This window comes from Hyperolius riggenbachi, chromosome 3, assembly GCF_040937935.1.
Source record: "Hyperolius riggenbachi isolate aHypRig1 chromosome 3, aHypRig1.pri, whole genome shotgun sequence".
NCBI classification, from domain to species: domain Eukaryota; kingdom Metazoa; phylum Chordata; class Amphibia; order Anura; family Hyperoliidae; genus Hyperolius; species Hyperolius riggenbachi.
The window spans coordinates 287615359-287637658 of record NC_090648.1 but is presented as its reverse complement, the minus strand read 5'-3'; the positions used below and the strand labels follow the sequence as shown (position 1 = coordinate 287637658).

Sequence of the window (22300 nt, the reverse complement as noted above, 5' to 3'; positions counted from 1 at the left end):
TGTAGCCAGACAATGCAGATAAGAAACATTTTAGTTTGATAAATCTATGCGATCAATATGACTGAAACTTATTGACTTACAAATTCACTATTCTGGATAGAATCAGCCATGAGGATGGATCCTAGGACCGCAGCACTGCAAAGCAAAATGAAATGACTATTCTGAAAGCAGCTGGCACCTGCGTATGAGAAGCGTGGGTTTTGGCTGGCTCATCGTGCCTGTCTGCCCTTGTTCTGCAGAAATATTTCAGTGCTGTTTCAATCAGCCCCACCTTCATTGCATTTCCTACCTGATTGATGCCATTTCTGAGTCATTTCTCACTTCAAATTGTAGCAATAAAATCCACATTTAATTAAAGACAGGTCATTGTGCTTAAAAAGTCTTTAAATTTACTATGACATAATGATTCTTACGCCATAAAGCTGTAAATTAAAGTTAAAATGAATAGGGCAAAAAGCTAACAGAAGTAGAAGATGCTAGAAAATTGTAAGATAATATTTAATCTGAAGCATTATGCACTACGTGTGACAGGCTTTTGTTGCTGGGAAGAATATGCTATGAAATAAGTGTTTTTTTTATTAATATAAGCAGCAGCTAGGGTTATTCCTTTCTGGGTTTTATGATTATATATATATATATATATATATATATATATATATATATATATATACTTATATGTTTGCTTAGCTTTGTACTATCTCCTGCCCCACTTTGGATTATTTACTTTCTAATATAAGGCATGATCAGCCACAAATATTATACAGAATATATGTTAATGTATGCTGCATTTCATTTTTTATTAATGTAATGCTATGTGCTTGTTCACACTGGAGCGATGTGATTTTGTTAACATCCCCCATAGCATTGCTTAAAAGAGAACCCGAGGTGGGTTTGTGAAATCATATTAGGACACAGAGGCATGTTCTGTATACAATCGCCTGCCTCTGTGTCCTTGCATTGTGCCTCCATTCCCTCCCTGTCTCTGTAAGCTTCCTCCAATAGGCTTACGGAGACGGGGAGGGAAGGGACACAGGCGGGGAGCGGCGCTATACAGGAGGTGGGGGAGCAGTGGTGACTGGCAGGCTAAGGTAAATAATGGGGGACAGCAGAGCTGGAGTGAGGCACAATGCAAGGACACAGAGGCAGGTCATTGTATACAGAACATACCTCTGTGTCCTAATATGATTTCACAAACCCACTTTGGGTTCTCTATAATCAAGAACTTTTCAAATCATGAACGCTTAAAAAGCTTTTGTAGTGTGAATCAGCCCTTACTCCTCTTTACTTATATTTCACCATAGCTTTACAATATATTTTCAGCACAAAACAAAATCACTTCAATATGTCTTGCCTTGTTTAAAGTGTACCTGAGATGGGCTAATAAAAAAGATTTGATACCTACCCAGTGCTTCCTACAGCCCCATGAGCAGTGATGCATCCCTCCTCCCGAGTGCCTCCGTTTTCTGGTATCGGTCCCGGTAATCTGGCTCAGTCGCACCATTCGGCTCTTCTGCGCATGTGTATCACGTCTTTATTAGCCCAGGTACATTTTAAGTACTTTTTGCTTATTGGGTGCTTAAAAAGTTTTAGGCCCCGTTCTCCCTTGGGCTCTTTCAGCTGGCGAGCAGCAAAGCGCTGCAGCACAAGTAATCCTATGGGATTACTTACTTTGTGGGAATTACATGCAGCATTTTCCCGGTGAATGCATGAAAGATCAGCATGATTAGAGTTGAGCTGAAATTTTCGTAATTTCGCATTACTAAAATTACGCATGCGAAATTTGCGATTACGATGCGAAATTACAGTAGCGTAATTGCCATTAAAATCGTAATTGAAAATACCGTAAGTGTAATTTTCAACGCGTAATTTCGCGTTTCGTTCATGCCGTAATTTCGCATTAAACGCTACCGTAATTTCGCGTTAAACCGTAACGCTCCGTATAATATAAAAAAGCCGCCGACTTTAAGGGTTAATAGCAAAGCCCCCTTAAATGCTAAGAGCCTCAAATTTGGAGAATATATTAAGGAGATCAGGAGGAATAAGAGGAAAAAAATTTTTTTCAAAAAGACCTTATAGTTTTTGAGAAAATCATTTCTCACTTCAAATTGTAGCAATAAAATCCACATTTAATTAAAGACAGGTCATTGTGCTTAAAAAGTCTTTAAATTTACTATGACATAATGATTCTTACGCCATAAAGCTGTAAATTAAAGTTAAAATGAATAGGGCAAAAAGCTAACAGAAGTAGAAGATGCTAGAAAATTGTAAGATAATATTTAATCTGAAGCATTATGCACTACGTGTGACAGGCTTTTGTTGCTGGGAAGAATATGCTATGAAATAAGTGTTTTTTTTATTAATATAAGCAGCAGCTAGGGTTATTCCTTTCTGGGTTTTATGATTATATATATATATATATATATATATATATATATATATATATATATATATATATATATATATTCTTATATGTTTGCTTAGCTTTGTACTATCTCCTGCCCCACTTTGGATTATTTACTTTCTAATATGAGGCATGATCAGCCACAAATATTATACAGAATATATGTTAATGTATGCTGCATTTCATTTTTTATTAATGTAATGCTATGTGCTTGTTCACACTGGAGCGATGTGATTTTGTTAACATCCCCCATAGCATTGCTTAAAAGAGAACCCGAGGTGGGTTTGTGAAATCATATTAGGACACAGAGGCATGTTCTGTATACAATCGCCTGCCTCTGTGTCCTTGCATTGTGCCTCCATTCCCTCCCTGTCTCTGTAAGCTTCCTCCAATAGGCTTACGGAGACGGGGAGGGAAGGGACACAGGCGGGGAGCGGCGCTATACAGGAGGTGGGGGAGCAGTGGTGACTGGCAGGCTAAGGTAAATAATGGGGGACAGCAGAGCTGGAGTGAGGCACAATGCAAGGACACAGAGGCAGGTCATTGTATACAGAACATACCTCTGTGTCCTAATATGATTTCACAAACCCACTTTGGGTTCTCTATAATCAAGAACTTTTCAAATCATGAACGCTTAAAAAGCTTTTGTAGTGTGAATCAGCCCTTACTCCTCTTTACTTATATTTCACCATAGCTTTACAATATATTTTCAGCACAAAACAAAATCACTTCAATATGTCTTGCCTTGTTTAAAGTGTACCTGAGATGGGCTAATAAAAAAGATTTGATACCTACCCAGTGCTTCCTACAGCCCCATGAGCAGTGATGCATCCCTCCTCCCGAGTGCCTCCGTTTTCTGGTATCGGTCCCGGTAATCTGGCTCAGTCGCACCATTCGGCTCTTCTGCGCATGTGTATCACGTCTTTATTAGCCCAGGTACATTTTAAGTACTTTTTGCTTATTGGGTGCTTAAAAAGTTTTAGGCCCCGTTCTCCCTTGGGCTCTTTCAGCTGGCGAGCAGCAAAGCGCTGCAGCACAAGTAATCCTATGGGATTACTTACTTTGTGGGAATTACATGCAGCATTTTCCCGGTGAATGCATGAAAGATCAGCATGATTAGAGTTGAGCTGAAATTTTCGTAATTTCGCATTACTAAAATTACGCATGCGAAATTTGCGATTACGATGCGAAATTACAGTAGCGTAATTGCCATTAAAATCGTAATTGAAAATACCGTAAGTGTAATTTTCAACGCGTAATTTCGCGTTTCGTTCATGCCGTAATTTCGCATTAAACGCTACCGTAATTTCGCGTTAAACCGTAACGCTCCGTATAATATAAAAAAGCCGCCGACTTTAAGGGTTAATAGCAAAGCCCCCTTAAATGCTAAGAGCCTCAAATTTGGAGAATATATTAAGGAGATCAGGAGGAATAAGAGGAAAAAAATTTTTTTCAAAAAGACATTATAGTTTTTGAGAAAATCGATGTTAAAGTTTCAAAGGAAAAATGTAAACATTTAAAAACCCGCCGACTTTAGGGCCCGTTTCCACTATCGCGAATCCGCATGCGGGCAACGCATGCGGATCCGCACAGTCAGTAGAAGTGGATGGGACTGTTTCCACTTGTGCGTTTCCCCGCACGTTTTTCTGTGCAGAAAAAATCTGCAGGGTAGGGGCCTCAGAATTCGCCTGCGTGTGGAATGCAGGCGAATCGCACACAATGTATTTAATAGGGAAATCGCATGCGTTTTCCCCATGCGTTTTTTGCCGCGATTTCGCATGCGATTTCGCATAGGTACCCATGTTAATTCACACAGGCAGTGACATGGTTAAAATCGCATACAGCCTTACCTATGCGAAATCGCATGCGAAATCGCGGCAAAAAACGCATGCGGAATCGCACCCGCATGCGATTTGCCTGCGGTGATTCGCCGGCGATTTCGTAACGCTACAGTGGAAACGGGCCTTAACGGTTAATAGCAAAGCCTGCTTAAAGTTTAGGAACACCAAATTCCCAGGGTATATTAAGGGGATCAGTGGGAATAAGAGGAAAAAAGTTTTTTTTCAAAAAGACCTTATAGTTTTTGAGAAAATCGATTTTTAAGTTTCAAGGGCGAAAATGTCTTTTAAATGCAGAAAATGTCCGTTTTTTTTGCACAGGTAACAATAGTGTATTATTTTCATAGATTCCCCCAAGTGGGAAGAGTTTTACTTACTTCGTTCTGAGTGTGGGAAATATAAAAAAAAAACGACGTGGGGTCCCCCCTCCCAGACCTCTTTAACCCCTTGTCCCCCATGCAGGCTGGGATAGCCAGAATGCGGAGCACCGGCCGCGTGGGGCTCCGCACCCTGACTATACCAGCCCGCATGGTCCATGGATTGGGGGGTCTCGGAAGGGGAGGGGCAGCCAAGCTTTCCCCTCCCCCTCCGAGCCCTTGTCCAATCCAAGGACAAGGGGCTCTTCTCCACCTCCGATGGGCGGTGGAGGTGGAGGCCGCGATTTCCTGGGGGGGAGGTTCATGGTGGAATCTGGGAGTCCCCTTTAAAAAGGGGTCCCCCAGATGCCCACCCCCCCCTCCCAGGAGAAATGAGTATAGAGGTACTTGTACCCCTTACCCATTTCCTTTAAGAGTTAAAAGTAAATAAACACACAAACACTTAGAAAAAGTATTTTAATTGAACAAAAAACATAACCACGAAAAAAGTCCTTTAATATTCTTAATTAACCATTAATACTTACCTGTCCCTTTAAATAAATGATCCCTCGAAATAGCCTCGGAAATGTTCTATCAGTTACAATGTAACAAAGTTATTACAATGTAACAACTTTGTTACATTGTAACTACGCCGCACCCCACGTCACTCGCCGCCGCCGCATACGCGTCTGCGCTGCACACATTCCCGACAGAGCTCTGAGCTATATAGCTCAGAGCTCTGAGAAGCATCTTTGTATTTTGGCTCCAAGGAGCCCCATTGGTCCTTAGCAGACCAATGGGGTTCCTTCAAATCAAAAGGAACCCCATTGGTCTGCTAAGGACCAATGGGGCTCCTTGGAGCCCAAATACAAAGATGCTTCTCAGAGCTCTGAGCTATATAGCTCAGAGCTCTGTCGGGTCCGTGCAGGACGCTAATTCCCCGCAGCTCTCGCTGCCCTCCCCGCCTCTCCCACATGTCACCCACATGTCACTCACATGTGGGTGACATGTGGGTGACAGATGTGGGCGGGGTGGACAGCGGGAGCTGCGGGGACTTAGCGTCCTGCACGGACCCGACAGAGCTCTGAGCTATATAGCTCAGAGCTCTGAGAAGCATCTTTGTATTTGGGCTCCAAGGAGCCCCATTGGTCCTTAGCAGACCAATGGGGTTCCTTTTGATTTGAAGGAACCCCATTGGTCTGCTAAGGACCAATGGGGCTCCTTGGAGCCAAAATACAAAGATGCTTCTCAGAGCTCTGAGCTATATAGCTCAGAGCTCTGTCGGGAATGTGTGCAGCGCAGACGCGTATGCGGCGGCGGCGAGTGACGTGGGGTGCGGCGTAGTTACAATGTAACAAAGTTGTTACATTGTAATAACTTTGTTACATTGTAACTGATAGAACATTTCCGAGGCTATTTCGAGGGATCATTTATTTAAAGGGACAGGTAAGTATTAATGGTTAATTAAGAATATTAAAGGACTTTTTTCGTGGTTATGTTTTTTGTTCAATTAAAATACTTTTTCTAAGTGTTTGTGTGTTTATTTACTTTTAACTCTTAAAGGAAATGGGTAAGGGGTACAAGTACCTCTATACTCATTTCTCCTGGGAGGGGGGGGTGGGCATCTGGGGGACCCCTTTTTAAAGGGGACTCCCAGATTCCACCATGAACCTCCCCCCCAGGAAATCGCGGCCTCCACCTCCACCGCCCATTGGAGGTGGAGAAGAGCCCCTTGTCCTTGGATTGGACAAGGGCTCGGAGGGGGAGGGGAAAGCTTGGCTGCCCCTCCCCTTCCGAGACCCCCCAATCCATGGACCATGCGGGCTGGTATAGTCAGGGTGCGGAGCCCCACGCGGCCGGTGCTCCGCATTCTGGCTATCCCAGCCTGCATGGGGGACAAGGGGTTAAAGAGGTCTGGGAGGGGGGACCCCACGTCGTTTTTTTTAAATATTTCCCACACTCAGAACGAAGTAAGTAAAACTCTTCCCACTTGGGGGAATCTATGAAAATAATACACTATTGTTACCTGTGCAAAAAAAACGGACATTTTCTGCATTTAAAAGACATTTTCGCCCTTGAAACTTAAAAATTGATTTTCTCAAAAACTATAAGGTCTTTTTGAAAAAAAAAAAATTTTCTCTTATTCCCACTGTTCCCCTTAATATACCCTGTGAATTTGGTGTTCCTAAACTTTAAGCAGGCTTTGCTATTAACCGTTAAAGTCGGCGGGTTTTTAAATGTTTACATTTTTCCTTTGAAACTTTAACATCGATTTTCTCAAAAACTATAAGGTCTTTTTGAAAAAAAAAATTTCCTCTTATTCCTCCTGATCTCCTTAATATATTCTCCAAATTTGAGGCTCTTAGCATTTAAGGGGGCTTTGCTATTAACCCTTAAAGTCGGCGGCTACCTAACTGTGAGGAAACGCGGAAAAGCCGCCGTCTCTCGAGGTGAGGCAGCTGTTTCCGCGTCCAGCATGGCGTCACAACGCGGAAAAAACGCCGCATGCCGCATGGGCAGTGCGGCGGAATCCGCATTGGTAACGGCGGAATCCACATCAGAGGCGACCCCCGCATTAGATACATTGCAAAACAGTACTGGTGTGGCTGGGACTGATAGTCCACCAAGATTCAGACTTACACGCGCGCGAGCACTGAGGCAGAATTTAAATAGCAGTTAGAAGGGTGTCGGCTGACCAGCTGGGTCAGCTGACAAATTCCACTGCTCCCATTGGACCAGTAATTAGGGAGGTCCTGGAAAGGTCCTAGAGTATATATACTGCTGGTTGTTCACTTGCTCCTTGTCTGGCGTTGCGTTCACATATGTGGGAGCACCCAGATCCGTAGTTAGATCCGTTAGTGTGCCGGGACCAGCTGGAGCTGTAATCCTACACTAAGCTAGATTCTGTTGATAGCTAAAGTACTAGTTTGATTGTGATTATCTGTTATGACTTTTGCCTGCCTTGACTATCCTCCTGAACTCTGATCTTGCACCTCGATATTTCTGATACTCTGTTGCCGAACCCCGGCTCGTACTTTGACTCTGCTTCTGCCTCCTGATTTTGTACCCCGATATTTCTGATACCCCGTTGCTGAACCCTGCCTGTACTTTGACTCTGCCTTTGCCTCCTGATCCTGTACTTTATCTGTCCGTGTGTGTACGACCTGGCTTGTCCGACCTCGAGAACCGACCTTACCGTTAGAGGCGGTTCCTCGCTCTGTTAGCGATCCTTCCTCCTGAGGGTCACTTTCAGATATCCCTTCCTACTGTCAGTCTGACTCCTCCCGTCTTGGAGAGCTCAGGTCTGCGGAAGGAATCTGTGCAGTACTCCTTACTGCATTGAGGCCTTGTCCTCTTAGTGTTACAGTTGCACCAAACACTACACTCTATTCAGGTGATCAGAGGTTAGTTTGTATATCGGATTATCGGTGAGACTGCAGTTCACTTATAATCTGGTATATATCTGTATTTCCGGTGATACTGCAGATCACCGGTAATCAGATACTCTCTGCGCCCACCGATCGTTACAGAACGCCAGACCAAAAAACAAAATGGACGCAAACACTGGTCGTCTGGGTATGCTTGCCACTTCGGTGGATAACCTCCATCAAGCACTGGGCCAGCACAAAGCTTTGATTGATGCCCTTTCAGGCTCTGTGCAAACCCTCCAGACGTCAGTTGATTCAGTGCGATCCCCTCCTAGTGATGACATACGTATGCCTGTACCTGATAAATTTTCCGGCCACAAGTCTGACTTCCGGAATTTCAAGAGTAGAGTGTTGTCATACTTCGAGTTAAGACCCCGATCCTCGGGGACTGAGACCCAACGGGTCATTTTCATTAAAACACTGTTAACTGGTGATTCCCAGTCTTGGGCATACAACCTGTCCCCCACTAATTTAGCTCTGACCTCAGTCGAGGAATTTTTTAAGGCTATGGCCGTAATATACGACGACCCTGACCTTGCGGCAACTTCAGAGCGGAAGCTCAAACTTTTGCGGCAAGGCAGAGGGTCGGTCGAGGATTACGCAGCAGAATTTCGTAGGTGGTCTGTTACCGCCAGATTCGACAATTTTGCTCTGATGGATTATTTTCTATCTGGGTTGTCGGAGGAGGTCTCTGATTTGATGCTAACCTTACCCGAGCCCGCAACAGTCGATGAGGCCATATCATCGGCCATCAGAGTCGATCGTCGACTACGCCATCAGAGGCAGACTAGGGGCAGTCACCGGGTCAGGGTGACTTCGTATGTGGCACCTTCTGGTACACCCGCAGTAACGGCATCTCCACCGGTGTCACCCTCTCCAGCCTCACCACCACCCGAACCCATGCAAATTGGTCGATCAAGATTGACCCAGGTGGAACGTAGGCGGAGAATAACAGAACAACTGTGCCTGTATTGTGCAGAAGCAGGGCACAGGGTGCGAAACTGCCCTAACAAGTCGGGAAACGGGTCTGCCTAGGAGTAGTGGGGGGTGACACCCTAGGCACTTCATTCTCACCCCAAAAAGAGAAGAAGTTACTTCTCCCCTGTACTATTACGTGGGATGATAAGTCTGTGGACACTGAAGCTTTTATTGACTCTGGCTCAGCGGCCAATTTTATGAACCTTGAATTTGCTCGGGAGTTGGGTATTCCTCTCACTCCAGTAAGTCCCCCCATTCAGGTCACGGCAGTAGACGATTCCCCGCTGCAACGGGATCGTCCCCTGTCTCAGACTCCGCAGGTGAGGGTTACGATAGGGGTATTGCATGGGGAACAGCTACAGTTTTTCGTTTTGAACATGTCAACCTCCACTATTATCTTAGGCATGCCTTGGTTACAGGCCCACTCTCCACAAATCGACTGGGCCACGGGTCAGGTAACCAGATGGTCTGATCGTTGTCACCAACAGTGTCTAGGAAAGGTGACATTGGGTCAGACCAAGGTGTACGTGGAGGGTGTTCCCGAGGTGTATTCCGATTTTTCTGATGTCTTTTGTCCCAAGTCTGCTGATCAATTACCTCCTCATCGCCCGTTCGATTGCCCCATTGATCTCGGTGCTGGTTGTATGCCCCCTAGGGGTCACCTGTATAACTTGTCCGGTCCCGAGAAGTTGGCCATGCAGGATTACATTCGTGACAACCTGGCCAAGGGGTTTATTCGGCCCTCTCGGTCACCTGCTGGGGCCGGTTTCTTTTTCGTTAAGAAAAAAGACGGGGGTCTTCGACCTTGTATCGACTACCGAGGTCTCAATAAAATCACGGTGAAAAATCGCTATCCGTTACCATTGATAGACGACTTATTCACGCAGGTCACTACTGCAAAGATCTTTTCTAAGTTAGATCTGAGGGGGGCATACAACCTAATCCGCATTAGAAGGGGCGATGAATGGAAGACGGCCTTTAACACACCCGACGGGCATTACGAATACTTGGTGATGCCCTTCGGGTTGTGCAATGCGCCCGCCGTCTTCCAGGAACTAATCAATGAGGTATTCCGGGAGGTATTGGGTAAATTCGTACTGGTATATCTCGATGATATATTAATTTATTCCAATAACCTCCCCGAACACAGGGTCCATGTGAAATTTGTCCTAAACAAATTAAGACAGAATAGACTCTATGCCAAGTTAGAAAAGTGTATTTTTGAGGTGACATCCGTCACGTTTCTGGGGTATGTGATTTCTACCTCAGGTCTGTCAATGGACCCTGCTAAAGTCACAGCTGTCCTAGAATGGCCACAACCTGTGGGTCTGAAAGCCCTCCAGAGATTCCTGGGTTTTGCAAATTATTATAGGAGGTTTATAAAAGGATACTCCACAATCATTGCACCCCTTACCAGTCTTACAAAAAAGGGGGCAGATACTACCCACTGGTCTCCGGAGGCTCAGAATGCATTTTCTAGTCTGAAAAAATTGTTTTGTTCCGCACCAATCCTGAGACATGTCGACACCGCTTATCCGTTCATTGTTGAGGTCGATGCCTCGGAGGTCGGGGTAGGGGCTGTGCTGTCTCAGCGATCAGGGTTACAGGGAAGACTACATCCCTGTGCGTACTTTTCCCGTAGGTTCTCTCCAGCGGAGAGAAACTACGATATAGGCAACAGAGAGCTCCTGGCCATTAAATTGGCATTTGAGGAGTGGCGCCACTGGTTGGAGGGGGCAGAGCACATGATCACTGTTTACACCGACCACAAGAACTTGGAGTACATCGAGGGGGCTAAGAGGCTTAGTCCCCGTCAGGCCCGGTGGTCCTTGTTTTTTACGAGATTCAGGTTTATAATCACATACACTCCAGGTAGCAAAAACATCAAGGCAGATGCCCTCTCCAGGTGTTTCGAACCTGAGACAGCACAGCCCCCCACTCCTGAATCCATCATTCCGCAGAAACTGGTGTTAGCCGCCACGGAGTCTTGGGAAGAGTGGACAGAGATCTTGGGTCCCTTTCAGCAGGAGGTTCCTGAAGGGAAACCCGAAGGGGTCTTGTTCATACCACTACCATTCCGGTTACAGGTTCTGCAACTCTTTCACGCCCATAAGAATGCTGGTCATCCTGGAGCTGCCAGAACGCAGGATCTGATTGCCAGGTGTGCTTGGTGGCCTTCCTTGGCAACAGATTGCAAGGAGTATGTTAGGGAGTGTGCGGTGTGCGCCCAGAGTAAGCCCTCCCGGCTGGCACCTGTAGGAAGGTTGCAGCCTTTGCCCACCCCGAGTGAGCCATGGACCCACTTGTCCATGGATTTTGTGGGGGAATTGCCCAGGTCTGAAGGCATGTCGGTCATTTGGGTGGTAGTCGATCGGTTTAGCAAAATGGCCCATTTTGTGCCCCTGAAAGGACTCCCCTCGGCTCAAGAACTGGCTGAATTGTTTATCATTCACATCTTCCGGCTGCATGGCATTCCGGAAGACATCGTGTCTGATAGGGGAGTCCAGTTTGTGTCTGGATTCTGGAGGGCATTTTGCCACCAAATGGGCATGAAATTGTCTTTCTCGTCAGGCTACCACCCACAGACCAATGGGCAGACAGAACGCATTAACCAATCCCTGGAGCAATTCCTGAGATGCTACGTTGCTGAGGCGCAGAGTGACTGGGGGAAATTTTTGCCCTTCGCGGAATTCGCTCAAAATAATTTAAAGAATTCCTCGTCTGGGTTTTCCCCATTTCAGATTGTAACAGGGAGGTCACCCAAATTTTCCCCTTTTCCAGTTGTCTCGTCTCCATTTCCAGCACTGGAAGATTGGCAGAGATCACTCAGGGACAATTGGGGAATTGTTAAGGGGAATTTACAGAAGGCGTTCCAGAGTCAGAAGGGTCAAGCAGATAAGAGACGGTCCGTGGAATGGAAGTTTCGGCCAGGGGATCTAGTCTGGGTGTCCACACGTCACTTGACCCTGAAGCAGCCATCTGCCAAACTGGGTCCCAGGTTTGTGGGCCCATTTTCCGTGACCAAGAAGATTAATAATGTTACTTATTCCATTGACCTTCCCACCAGCATGCGGGGGGTGAGGTCTTTCCACGTATCCCTTCTTAAACCAGCAGTCCAGGTGGGTCCCACTCCTCCTCCTCCCGTGTTGGTGGATGCCCAACCCGAGTACGAAGTGGAGAAGATCATAGATTCACGTACTGTACAGAACTCGGTACAGTACCTCGTACATTGGAAGGGGTACGGGATTGAGGAGAGGCAATGGGTACCTAGGAACCGCATGCATGCGGACGAGTTAGTGAAGGAATTTCATGCTGTACATCCCGAGAAACCTGGTGGGAGTTGTCCGGAGTCCACTCCTCGGGAGGGGGGTACTGTGAGGAAACGCGGAAAAGCCGCCGTCTCTCGAGGTGAGGCAGCTGTTTCCGCGTCCAGCATGGCGTCACAACGCGGAAAAAACGCCGCATGCCGCATGGGCAGTGCGGCGGAATCCGCATTGGTAACGGCGGAATCCACATCAGAGGCGACCCCCGCATTAGATACATTGCAAAACAGTACTGGTGTGGCTGGGACTGATAGTCCACCAAGATTCAGACTTACACGCGCGCGAGCACTGAGGCAGAATTTAAATAGCAGTTAGAAGGGTGTCGGCTGACCAGCTGGGTCAGCTGACAAATTCCACTGCTCCCATTGGACCAGTAATTAGGGAGGTCCTGGAAAGGTCCTAGAGTATATATACTGCTGGTTGTTCACTTGCTCCTTGTCTGGCGTTGCGTTCACATATGTGGGAGCACCCAGATCCGTAGTTAGATCCGTTAGTGTGCCGGGACCAGCTGGAGCTGTAATCCTACACTAAGCTAGATTCTGTTGATAGCTAAAGTACTAGTTTGATTGTGATTATCTGTTATGACTTTTGCCTGCCTTGACTATCCTCCTGAACTCTGATCTTGCACCTTGATATTTCTGATACTCTGTTGCCGAACCCCGGCTCGTACTTTGACTCTGCTTCTGCCTCCTGATTTTGTACCCCGATATTTCTGATACCCCGTTGCTGAACCCTGCCTGTACTTTGACTCTGCCTTTGCCTCCTGATCCTGTACTTTATCTGTCCGTGTATGTACGACCTGGCTTGTCCGACCTCGAGAACCGACCTTACCGTTAGAGGCGGTTCCTCGCTCTGTTAGCGATCCTTCCTCCTGAGGGTCACTTTCAGATATCCCTTCCTACTGTCAGTCTGACTCCTCCCGTCTTGGAGAGCTCAGGTCTGCGGAAGGAATCTGTGCAGTACTCCTTACTGCATTGAGGCCTTGTCCTCTTAGTGTTACAGTTACACCAAACAATACACTCTATTCAGGTGATCAGAGGTTAGTTTGTATATCGGATTATCGGTGAGACTGCAGTTCACTTATAATCTGGTATATATCTGTATTTCCGGTGATACTGCAGATCACCGGTAATCAGATACTCTCTGCGCCCACCGATCGTTACACTAACATTGATACATGCGTCAACTTTTCCGCTTCGGGAGCATGACCATACGCATTAATTTCGTAATAGCCGTTGCAATGCGAAAATTACGCTTACGCGAAATTTCGCGAAATCCTTCTTCATTACGATTATGTACTTACGGCCATAAACGTAATTACACTAATTACGCGAAATTTCGCGAAATCGTAATTACTCCATTACGCTCATCTCTAAGCATGATGTCAGGCCACTGGTATTGTTTGAGGCTAGGTTCACAGTGGGGCATTGGTGTTGTGTTCCCTGTGTAACAGTAACACAACATTTGTACCCCACAATACAGCCGCATTACATTGCGTACAGTGAGGTACAGTTATGTATACAGATAATGAAACATATGCTTCCCTGTACCTGTTAACATGTGCGTTTAACAGTACCTCACTGCAGTGGTGCGTTACCATAACGCAACACGTTACACCACAACGCTTACGTCGCCCTGTGAACATCGCATAGACTTAATAGTGCTGTCCATCTGTCAGCATTGCAATGTCTCCCTAACATCGCTCCATAATGTCCCTTGCAATGTGAACTTGGCCTGAAAGGAAATTAATATGGCGGCCCCTATATCCCTCTCAGGCCACTTGTCTTTTAAGCACATTACATTATATATCTTATAGCAATTTGGGTACTGAAATCTAAACTTAACCCTCAAGATGCATAACACTAACCCTTACCTTTACTGTATGCCTAACCCTGACCTTCAAACTTCTCTAAGATTAAATTTCCCTAGCGTTAACCCTAATCTCACTATAATCTTTCTATTTTGTCTAAATGATTAATCCCTGAAGAAAAGATTTTCTCCTGCTTTGTGGCTGAATTATTCCCACTCTTGCCTTGCAGTACTGTGGGATCTTGAATTGATTCCTGTAAAGCACAGTCATTTTCTAGTCCAAAACTAGAATGGTATGATAACTGATTATTTTGTAAGATAGTCCTATAGCCTGTATAATGGTAGTAAGTGCACTTAGTATGTAAACATCCTTGGGGAAATGATACTAGTGGTAATAACTCAACATTATCTGTAACGTTATTCAGAAACTGTATCAGTATTAAAGCAGAAAAAGTAAATTATTATCCTTTCTGTTTCCACTATCTTATTCCAGACATTCATCAGTATCTAAAAATTACTGATTTTTTTCCATGGTTTATATTTTAAGAGATTTTTATCAGGTTTTTCCTAACATTTGTTACTTTTTGACTTATGAGAACTAGCTGCAATCTTAACATATTTATAACAAAGTTATTTAGGGGGAATTCCAAGAATAATATCTTAACTTTTCTTAAAATATACCTAAGCATTTTAAAGCACTTTTCAGTTTGTTTTTATGTACTTTAATGTGAACTACAGGCGTCACAAATTATGAGGTACTGTTCCAAATTCTTCCAGCTGGAAGAAATACAACATTCCGTTTATTTACACCATTTAACTGTTGCTGTGACTCTCTGATAGTGAGAAAAAAAATGACGGTATGTTAACTGATTTGCAAAAAAAAAAAAGCAAATTCACAATGTGTTCGAGAACTTTTAGTGCTGTAACACAGACCTCACAATCGCATACCTAGCTAGCAAGATTGATGTTATGTATGGTTGTGGAATAGTATACCATATTCATTTTCAACAAATCCACCTGATTCATGGCAATGGGACTTCCTTTAAATTGACCAATATAAACTCCTGGTGGGGGGATCTGTTCACAGAATGTACAGAAATCTTTTGCCCCTTATCAGCAGTTCAATAAACACTGTGCCCATACACAGAGTGCCATCTTTACCTCATGCAGCAAACTTGCATTTTAAAACTGTTTATTTTTTATAATTGTAATATAATTCTTAATTGCGAGTGCACCTTGAGGACTGTGACCACTCGGAGACAGCATTTTGACTCTGACTAAACAACCACTGTGCTGAGGCTGCACGTTGATGCCTGACTGGATTAGGAGCACTGTGACTTCAGACTTACAACCATTCCCTTCAAACCCATAACATGCATAGCCACCCATCCTACTCTCCCATAGCATACTGTGTTTAGCCTGTGTTTAGCCACCGTGAGATCCTCTCCACCCCCCCCCCCCCTTATAGAGAGTAGTTCAGTGGTGGTACCAGTAAGTATCTTACCTCTTCCAGCACTGAGCTCAATCCATCCTCCTCTTTGTTTCAGTCACCCATTACCACCTGTGTCCTGCTCCCGAGTCATGTGTCACTTGATGCCATGCACCCATGGAGTGCAGTAGGGAAAGCTCTGAGAGGGGGGGGGGGGGAGAATAAAGTTTGACTCCTCCTTCCCAATGCTTCCTTTACTCTTTTAGCTGTGAGGGAGCAACTCCTCGGTAATTAGTAGTTACACCACCGCTGGCACACTGGGAATGTGTAAGAGTCTCTTTACCAGTTGACAGACTTTTAAATTGCTCTGTTGTAATTTAAACCATTTGGATGACAGAATATCCACCTGAATGGTTGTCCTTTCACTCAACACAATTGCTATAATGTCAATCAAGTCATAAGTAGAATATGTAGAATACTTGTAGAATATGTAGAACTGTATTGAAAGGACTCTTCAAATATCTTTTAATTAATGTTGAAAATGCACCAATCTGTCTTCCCCTGTCTCACTCATGTTGTTTATTTTTTGGAAGGCTTGATGAGACATTCACTGTGAAAGTTGCAGACTTTGGCCTGGCAAGAGACGTTTATGAAAAAGAATACTACAGCGTTCACAATAAAACTGGAGCAAAACTTCCAGTGAAGTGGATGGCACTGGAGAGCCTGCAGACACAGAAGTTCACTACTAAATCAGATGTGGTAAGTGAGGCGTCATGCCCAGTATTTGTCACATTACTTGTCTGTATGGGATTATGCCCATCACTATGACAGAGCATTAATCCCTTAACGGGGCTTGAGCCGAAGCTCAGGTTCAAGAATAGATATTTACCCCTCCACAATGGGGCCACGCTCCTCTGCTGATACAAGCTCGGCCGTGCAGTAGCTTTGCGGCTTACTGCGAATGTGGTGACAATGCCTTGTTGCCAATCTTCCGGGGGAGGGGGTTGGGGCGTGCTCAGCAAAGGGGGACATCAAAGCACTGAGGGAAGCCTCAATAAGATCCTGAGGCTTTCATTTCTCTTGAGGTAAATATCTAATTTTGTACCCGAGCTTCGGCTCAGGTACACTTTAAGAGATCTGTCAGGAGGATGGGACAACCACCAACCAATTCTAAGAAACTATCTCCACACTACTGGCTAGTTGCTATGGGCATACTGTATACTGTACACAATTTTTTGACCAGTTTTATTCATCTTACCCATTGCCACAACAAGCAATTGAACTTAAATTTATAACTTACTTATGTAACACTGTAATAAAATGTCCATTACACATCTGTTCTCCATGTCAATATGTAGACATGATACAGGTCAAACCCTCTGTCAGAAACACATTTCATAAAACATCTTTGTTAAATTAAGTGAAACTGGAGATCTGGGAATGTGTCTGTGCAATGTTATATGCTGCCATACAATATTACTATGGGATTCTATAAGACACAGGAGTGCATGAAAACAAAGAAATGTCATTTGTATTTCGCAAACAGCACTATGCTTAGCATTGGAGACAGGATGTCAGAGTTCTAATAATTGCAAAGGACAATTGTTATACACTGTATTTCTGTTCAATCGCTAGTTTTATATGATCGGAGACAAGAAAGACAACTTTAAGTCTAACTCTGTGGAATAAAAGCACCCGAGTAACAGCTGAAATAAACAAAAAAATCATTCTTCTGTTTTACTCTCTAAAAAACTGCAGGTTTCTGTCTTCCACCATAGAGATGAAGTGATACCTGACACACTGGGGTTTGAAGCAGGGGCTGAGCTGTCATGTGACCACTAGATTCATGAACTTAAAAGTAGTCATCAAAATGCATGCACAAATTTTCATCTGTCAGCTCAACATATGTTACCATCAGCTATGGAGTATGTGGACTTAACAATGCAAAATAGGTTTGGACTGCACTTGTGCAATTTGCAATTTTATTCAGAACACAATTAAAATTAAATTAAAATAGGTCACAATAAACTGATTAGTTTTAATGATTGAGTTTGAATATAAAACAAATAATCAAGACTTGCTGTGTGCCACGGTAGCACCTCTCCTAAAAAGACACACTGTCTTTTTTCACTCTCAGTATGTGGATTGGTATAAGTGTAACCTGAAGTTAGAGAAAGTCGGAGGCTGCCATTAATTCATGTAAAAAATGTTGGATACTTGGCATTCATGTATGGCTTGTGTTCGGTGGTTTCTGAATCACTGACCTAAAAGTTGGTTGCAGCCAGTGGAGCAAAAGCAAAGTCAGACAACCTGATCTGCATGCTCTTTCTGAACCAGTCAGCAATGGCACCAAGTCTCACATTAGGTTTCCTTTAGCAGTCCATCTACATTATACCCAATAAGGTTCTCCAGGATATTTAGATAAGCCATGCCAGAGCCCAGGCAGAACCACTAGGATTTGTGGCCAAAAGAAAACAAAAATACTTTGACTTCTCAAAAAAGATGGCATCTGCAAATATTTAGCTTCAAGTGATCAAGAGGTAATGTCGATACTTCAGGTCTGTAATTATACAATCATTCCAATCATTCCTTTCTGTACCTGAAAAGCCAGGTATGCAGCCAGAGCTGTTTAAAACCTATTAAATGTACATAGATATATAATAGAGATAGGTATACTGTAACATTGTGATTCTTCTAGATGTATGCCGGGCTTTTTTAGGGAAATGAAGGAATTATTTGCTATTTATTTACTCATTGTTCTTCATTGATATATTATGTGATATGTTTTGCCTATGTAGTGGCAGCAAAATGCTGTTTGAGAGTTTCCTGCATTTTGGTCTTTAAAAAGCAGAGTGCTATTTATGCTGTGTCAACCATTACTAATGCCAGTAATTTATTTTAGTGGTCATTTGGCATTCTGTTATGGGAGTTAATGACAAGAGGAGCACCACCATATCCAGATGTTAATTCTTTTGATATAACTGTCTACTTACTGGAAGGTCGAAGACTTCTACAACCAGAATACTGTCCTGATCCACTGTAAGTATTACAGCTAAATATGCTGATGATTAACATATAATAAATATACAAGAATGAGATTTGGCATACTTACAGCACATGCTTTAGGTATACTACAGGAAGACACGTTTCTAGTATTACTGGCAGCTTAGGTTTTTTTCTGCCATGTCATAGGTGGCATGTTAAAGAGACACTGAAGCGAAAAAAAAATAATGATATAATGAATTGGTTGTGTAGTACAGCTAAGAAATAAAGCATTAGGAGCAGAGACATAAGTCTAATATTTGTTTCCAGTACAGGAAGAGTTAAGAAACTCCAGTTGTTATCTATGCAAATAGCCATTGAGCTCTGCATCTTCGAAAGTCATGGAGAGCTCTGACTTCTGATTAGGTTATCTCTGCTGTATTGTGTTTTTCTTTTGCAGAAAACAGTTCAGGACAGGTCAAAAGTTCACTGCCTGTTCTGCAAAAACTTTTAGAACGCTGAGTAATGTGTAAACTGCAAGTATTAGAGAATGTTATTAAAAAAAAAAAGCTGTATAACTGAAAATAAATATATGAGAATATTTTTTTTGCTACCAATATTCTAGTAATTACCCCTACTACACAACCAATTCATGATATAATATTTTTTTTTTTTGCTTCAGTGTCTCTTTAAACATTATTAGGGATATCACAGTAACACATCTGTGTCACTTTGGAGAGTATTGTAGCACAGTTTTTAAAGCAGTGAGTTACAGTGCCCTACAAGTGGGGGTACCCAACTACACTGAGATACAAAAAGCACACCTTCTTCTTCCAAGGCTGCACTGCAAGCTACTGGTGTAAAATTTCAAAGGAAATCTAAACTTTGGTGAAAAGAATACAAATCCCCTCTGACTAAGTACCTTGAACAGTAAGTGCTAACTGGGTATAACTACTGATGAACTGTCCAGACTCTGCGACACATTTTGGGCGTAGTGCTCACTGCAAAGTCCTCAAAAGAGCATGTGTTTGGATCATTTATCTGGAAAATCATAGCTGGCTAAAGACGGAAAACTAAAAGTGAATTTTAATATTACATTAGAAAATACACTAAGTGGCCAAAAAATTAGAGACATCCTATAATAACAAGCTGGTCCATCTTTAGCTCTGATCACAGCTGATATTCTTCTTGGCATGGATGGAAGAAAATGCTAATACCATTGCTGAGGAATGTTGGCCCATACTGACCTAATGGCAACTCTAAGGTGGGTGAGATTGGATGATGGTGTTTCCAAGCTTTGAAGTGATCTTTCAACTTCACCCCACAAATGCTCAATAGGATTGAGTTCTGGGGACTGAGCTGACCATGGAAGCAGGTTGAACTCTGATGTTCCTCAAACCAATTTGAGACTGATCGAGCACGGTGGCAAGAGCCCACAAACGGCATCTTTTCCTACTTTTCTGTGATACCAAAAGCACTCTTGATGGTCTCCTGCTGCAACTTGGAGAGAGATGTAATTTGGGGTCCAGCAATTGCAGGAACCATGAATTACCCTTAACCTCCCTAGCGGTAACCCCGAGTCAGGCTCGGGACAGAAATCCACAGTTCTGAGCAGTAAGAGTTAGATCCATCGGAGGTGTGGAATGTCCAGGGCTGGCGCAGATCTATCTAGCAGTATGATTTTTAGAGTCTGAAAGCTTGTGAAAAGAATCTGGAAATAATCATACCACCAGGGACGTTAATTGCCTCGTACAGTATAGCATTGTTGCAATAGCGGTGCCTAGTTTTGGCACTTGGTGCTGAGTGCCATGCGCTGAAACAACTGCTTTGCGGTATGGGGCAGCAGAGAATACTACTATAACACCACACAATAAAGGGGCAGGGGCAATGAAGGGAGCATCTATAACAATAAAGAAAAATATAGGAACAACAGCGGGCACTACCATTCTAAGAGGGAGTAACAAAGGAACACTATTATTTTTTATTACCAGTAGCAGTGTCATTAAAAATTATTATTACTATTAATGTCACTGAAACAATGTTGTGTTTACTTACTTACTTTAATTAATACTGATACCATTTGAAAAATGTTTAGCATGTCTGTTTATCTAATTCTTGCCAACTTGCTTTTTCTTCTGGAAAAAAACAGGTTTGAAGTTATGTTGAAATGCTGGCATCCAAAACCTGAGTTACGTCCAACATTTTCGGAATTAGTCTCAAAAATTTCATCTCTCTTCTCAACTTTCATCGGAGAGCATTATGTGCTTATCAACACAACGTATGTCAACATAAAATGTTCTGCTCCTTATCCACCCACCGAAGGAAACACAGAGTTCAGCGTGGATACGTGACTTTTTATAACCATCCAAGTGACTGAACATTTCACTGTTGGTTTTCAAGCAGACCTTTTTGTCCAAGTACTTCTTCAATGTTTTACGTCAGCACTGTGTTGACGTTCCTTCTTAGTTTTGTTATATTGCACTACGAGCAGAAGTATGTTAATTAATGTGACTACAGACTACTGTACAAAAGATGGTACATGGTAAACTACATTTCTAATTGTTACGTTTGAAAAAGGTTACTTGTTTCTCATATTTAACCCTGATATTGTTGCCAAGTATAGAGCACAGTTTTAAGACATAAGCCCAGTCACTAATGGCGGGCGTTGGACAGCTGTTTTCTGAACCCTTCTCAAATCAATGCAAGGTTGAAGCTGTATGTCATGTTTTATTGTCTGTATAGCACTTTATTCTAGGAAGATAGCTGCCAGCTGAGTGAGCGGTGCAAATCCTTGCTCGGACACTGGAGAGGAAGAATGGACAATAAATTAAGAAAAAACATGTTATAATGAAGAAGAGAGAACTACCAGATTGCAGTTTAACAGCTTAATGGGATTACATCAGTAAAGTAGTGTCATAAAACATTTATTCATCAAAAGCTCCTGATGAGGACAAATCATAAGTGGTCACGCTACAAAAGTAGCACCAATAAAAACAGTTAAAAGATACATGTAGATGACACAGAAAAATGGTACAAAGAATGAATATTATACAGTATGTTAAATTACTACAATTACAGCATTAGTAGCCTCAGTACAGCTGCCAGGCACCAGATGCAGACATTCACATGGCTGGTAAATAAAGACCAAAGATACACAGTACCTGACACTGTTAGTAAAGACATTTCATGATGTAAAAGAATATTTGACTATGCTAAGAAGGATACAGAATTCTCTGGCATGTGCTGCTGTTTCTGCTCATGACCATAACAGAGAACCACTGGGCATCAGTGTGACATCACCAGTGCATGTATCATGGACCTATTGTCATACAGCCCTACATGGGCCTGGGGACAGCTGAAGTTTGAACTGTCTCCATTATTTTTCTGTTTTTTTTCCACATTCAAGTTTTATTAATAACTGAACTAATTGATAGCAATATTTTGGTTATTATAAATCAATGCAGCAACTTCATTATTATTGTCCACTAGGAGAGCATATGATGAAGAGTAGTATTAATTAAAAAGTATTAATGTCCATCTTTATTATATAAAAATGCAAAATACTTGGGCAAAAAAGACTTCTATATCAAAAAAGTTTCCAAGACACAAAGTTAATCCTTCCAAGAGGAATCATACAATCTTGACAATTATGAACAAGAAATATATTGTACACTTTGTTTGCATAGCAGTTCAGGTAGTAACGCGAGTCCACTTCGGGTATATATCGACCCTTCATCAGGCCTTTGCAAAACAAAT

The 22300-nt window shown here is 43.1% G+C and overlaps 1 protein-coding gene across 2 annotated transcripts in view; it reads left to right on the top strand.

The window, feature by feature from the left end:
• LOC137563690 (hepatocyte growth factor receptor-like) overlaps positions 1-22003 on the top strand; it is a 221673-nt gene extending 199670 nt beyond the window's left edge. For both annotated transcript variants that reach the window (XM_068276451.1, XM_068276452.1), the window contains exons 19-21: positions 16156-16321; positions 18465-18601; positions 20694-22003. In XM_068276451.1, the coding sequence (XP_068132552.1) occupies positions 16156-16321; positions 18465-18601; positions 20694-20895 (505 nt within the window). In that variant the 3' untranslated portion in view covers positions 20896-22003. The remainder of the gene's footprint in view (positions 1-16155; positions 16322-18464; positions 18602-20693) is intronic.
• The last annotated feature ends 297 nt before the right edge of the window (positions 22004-22300 follow it).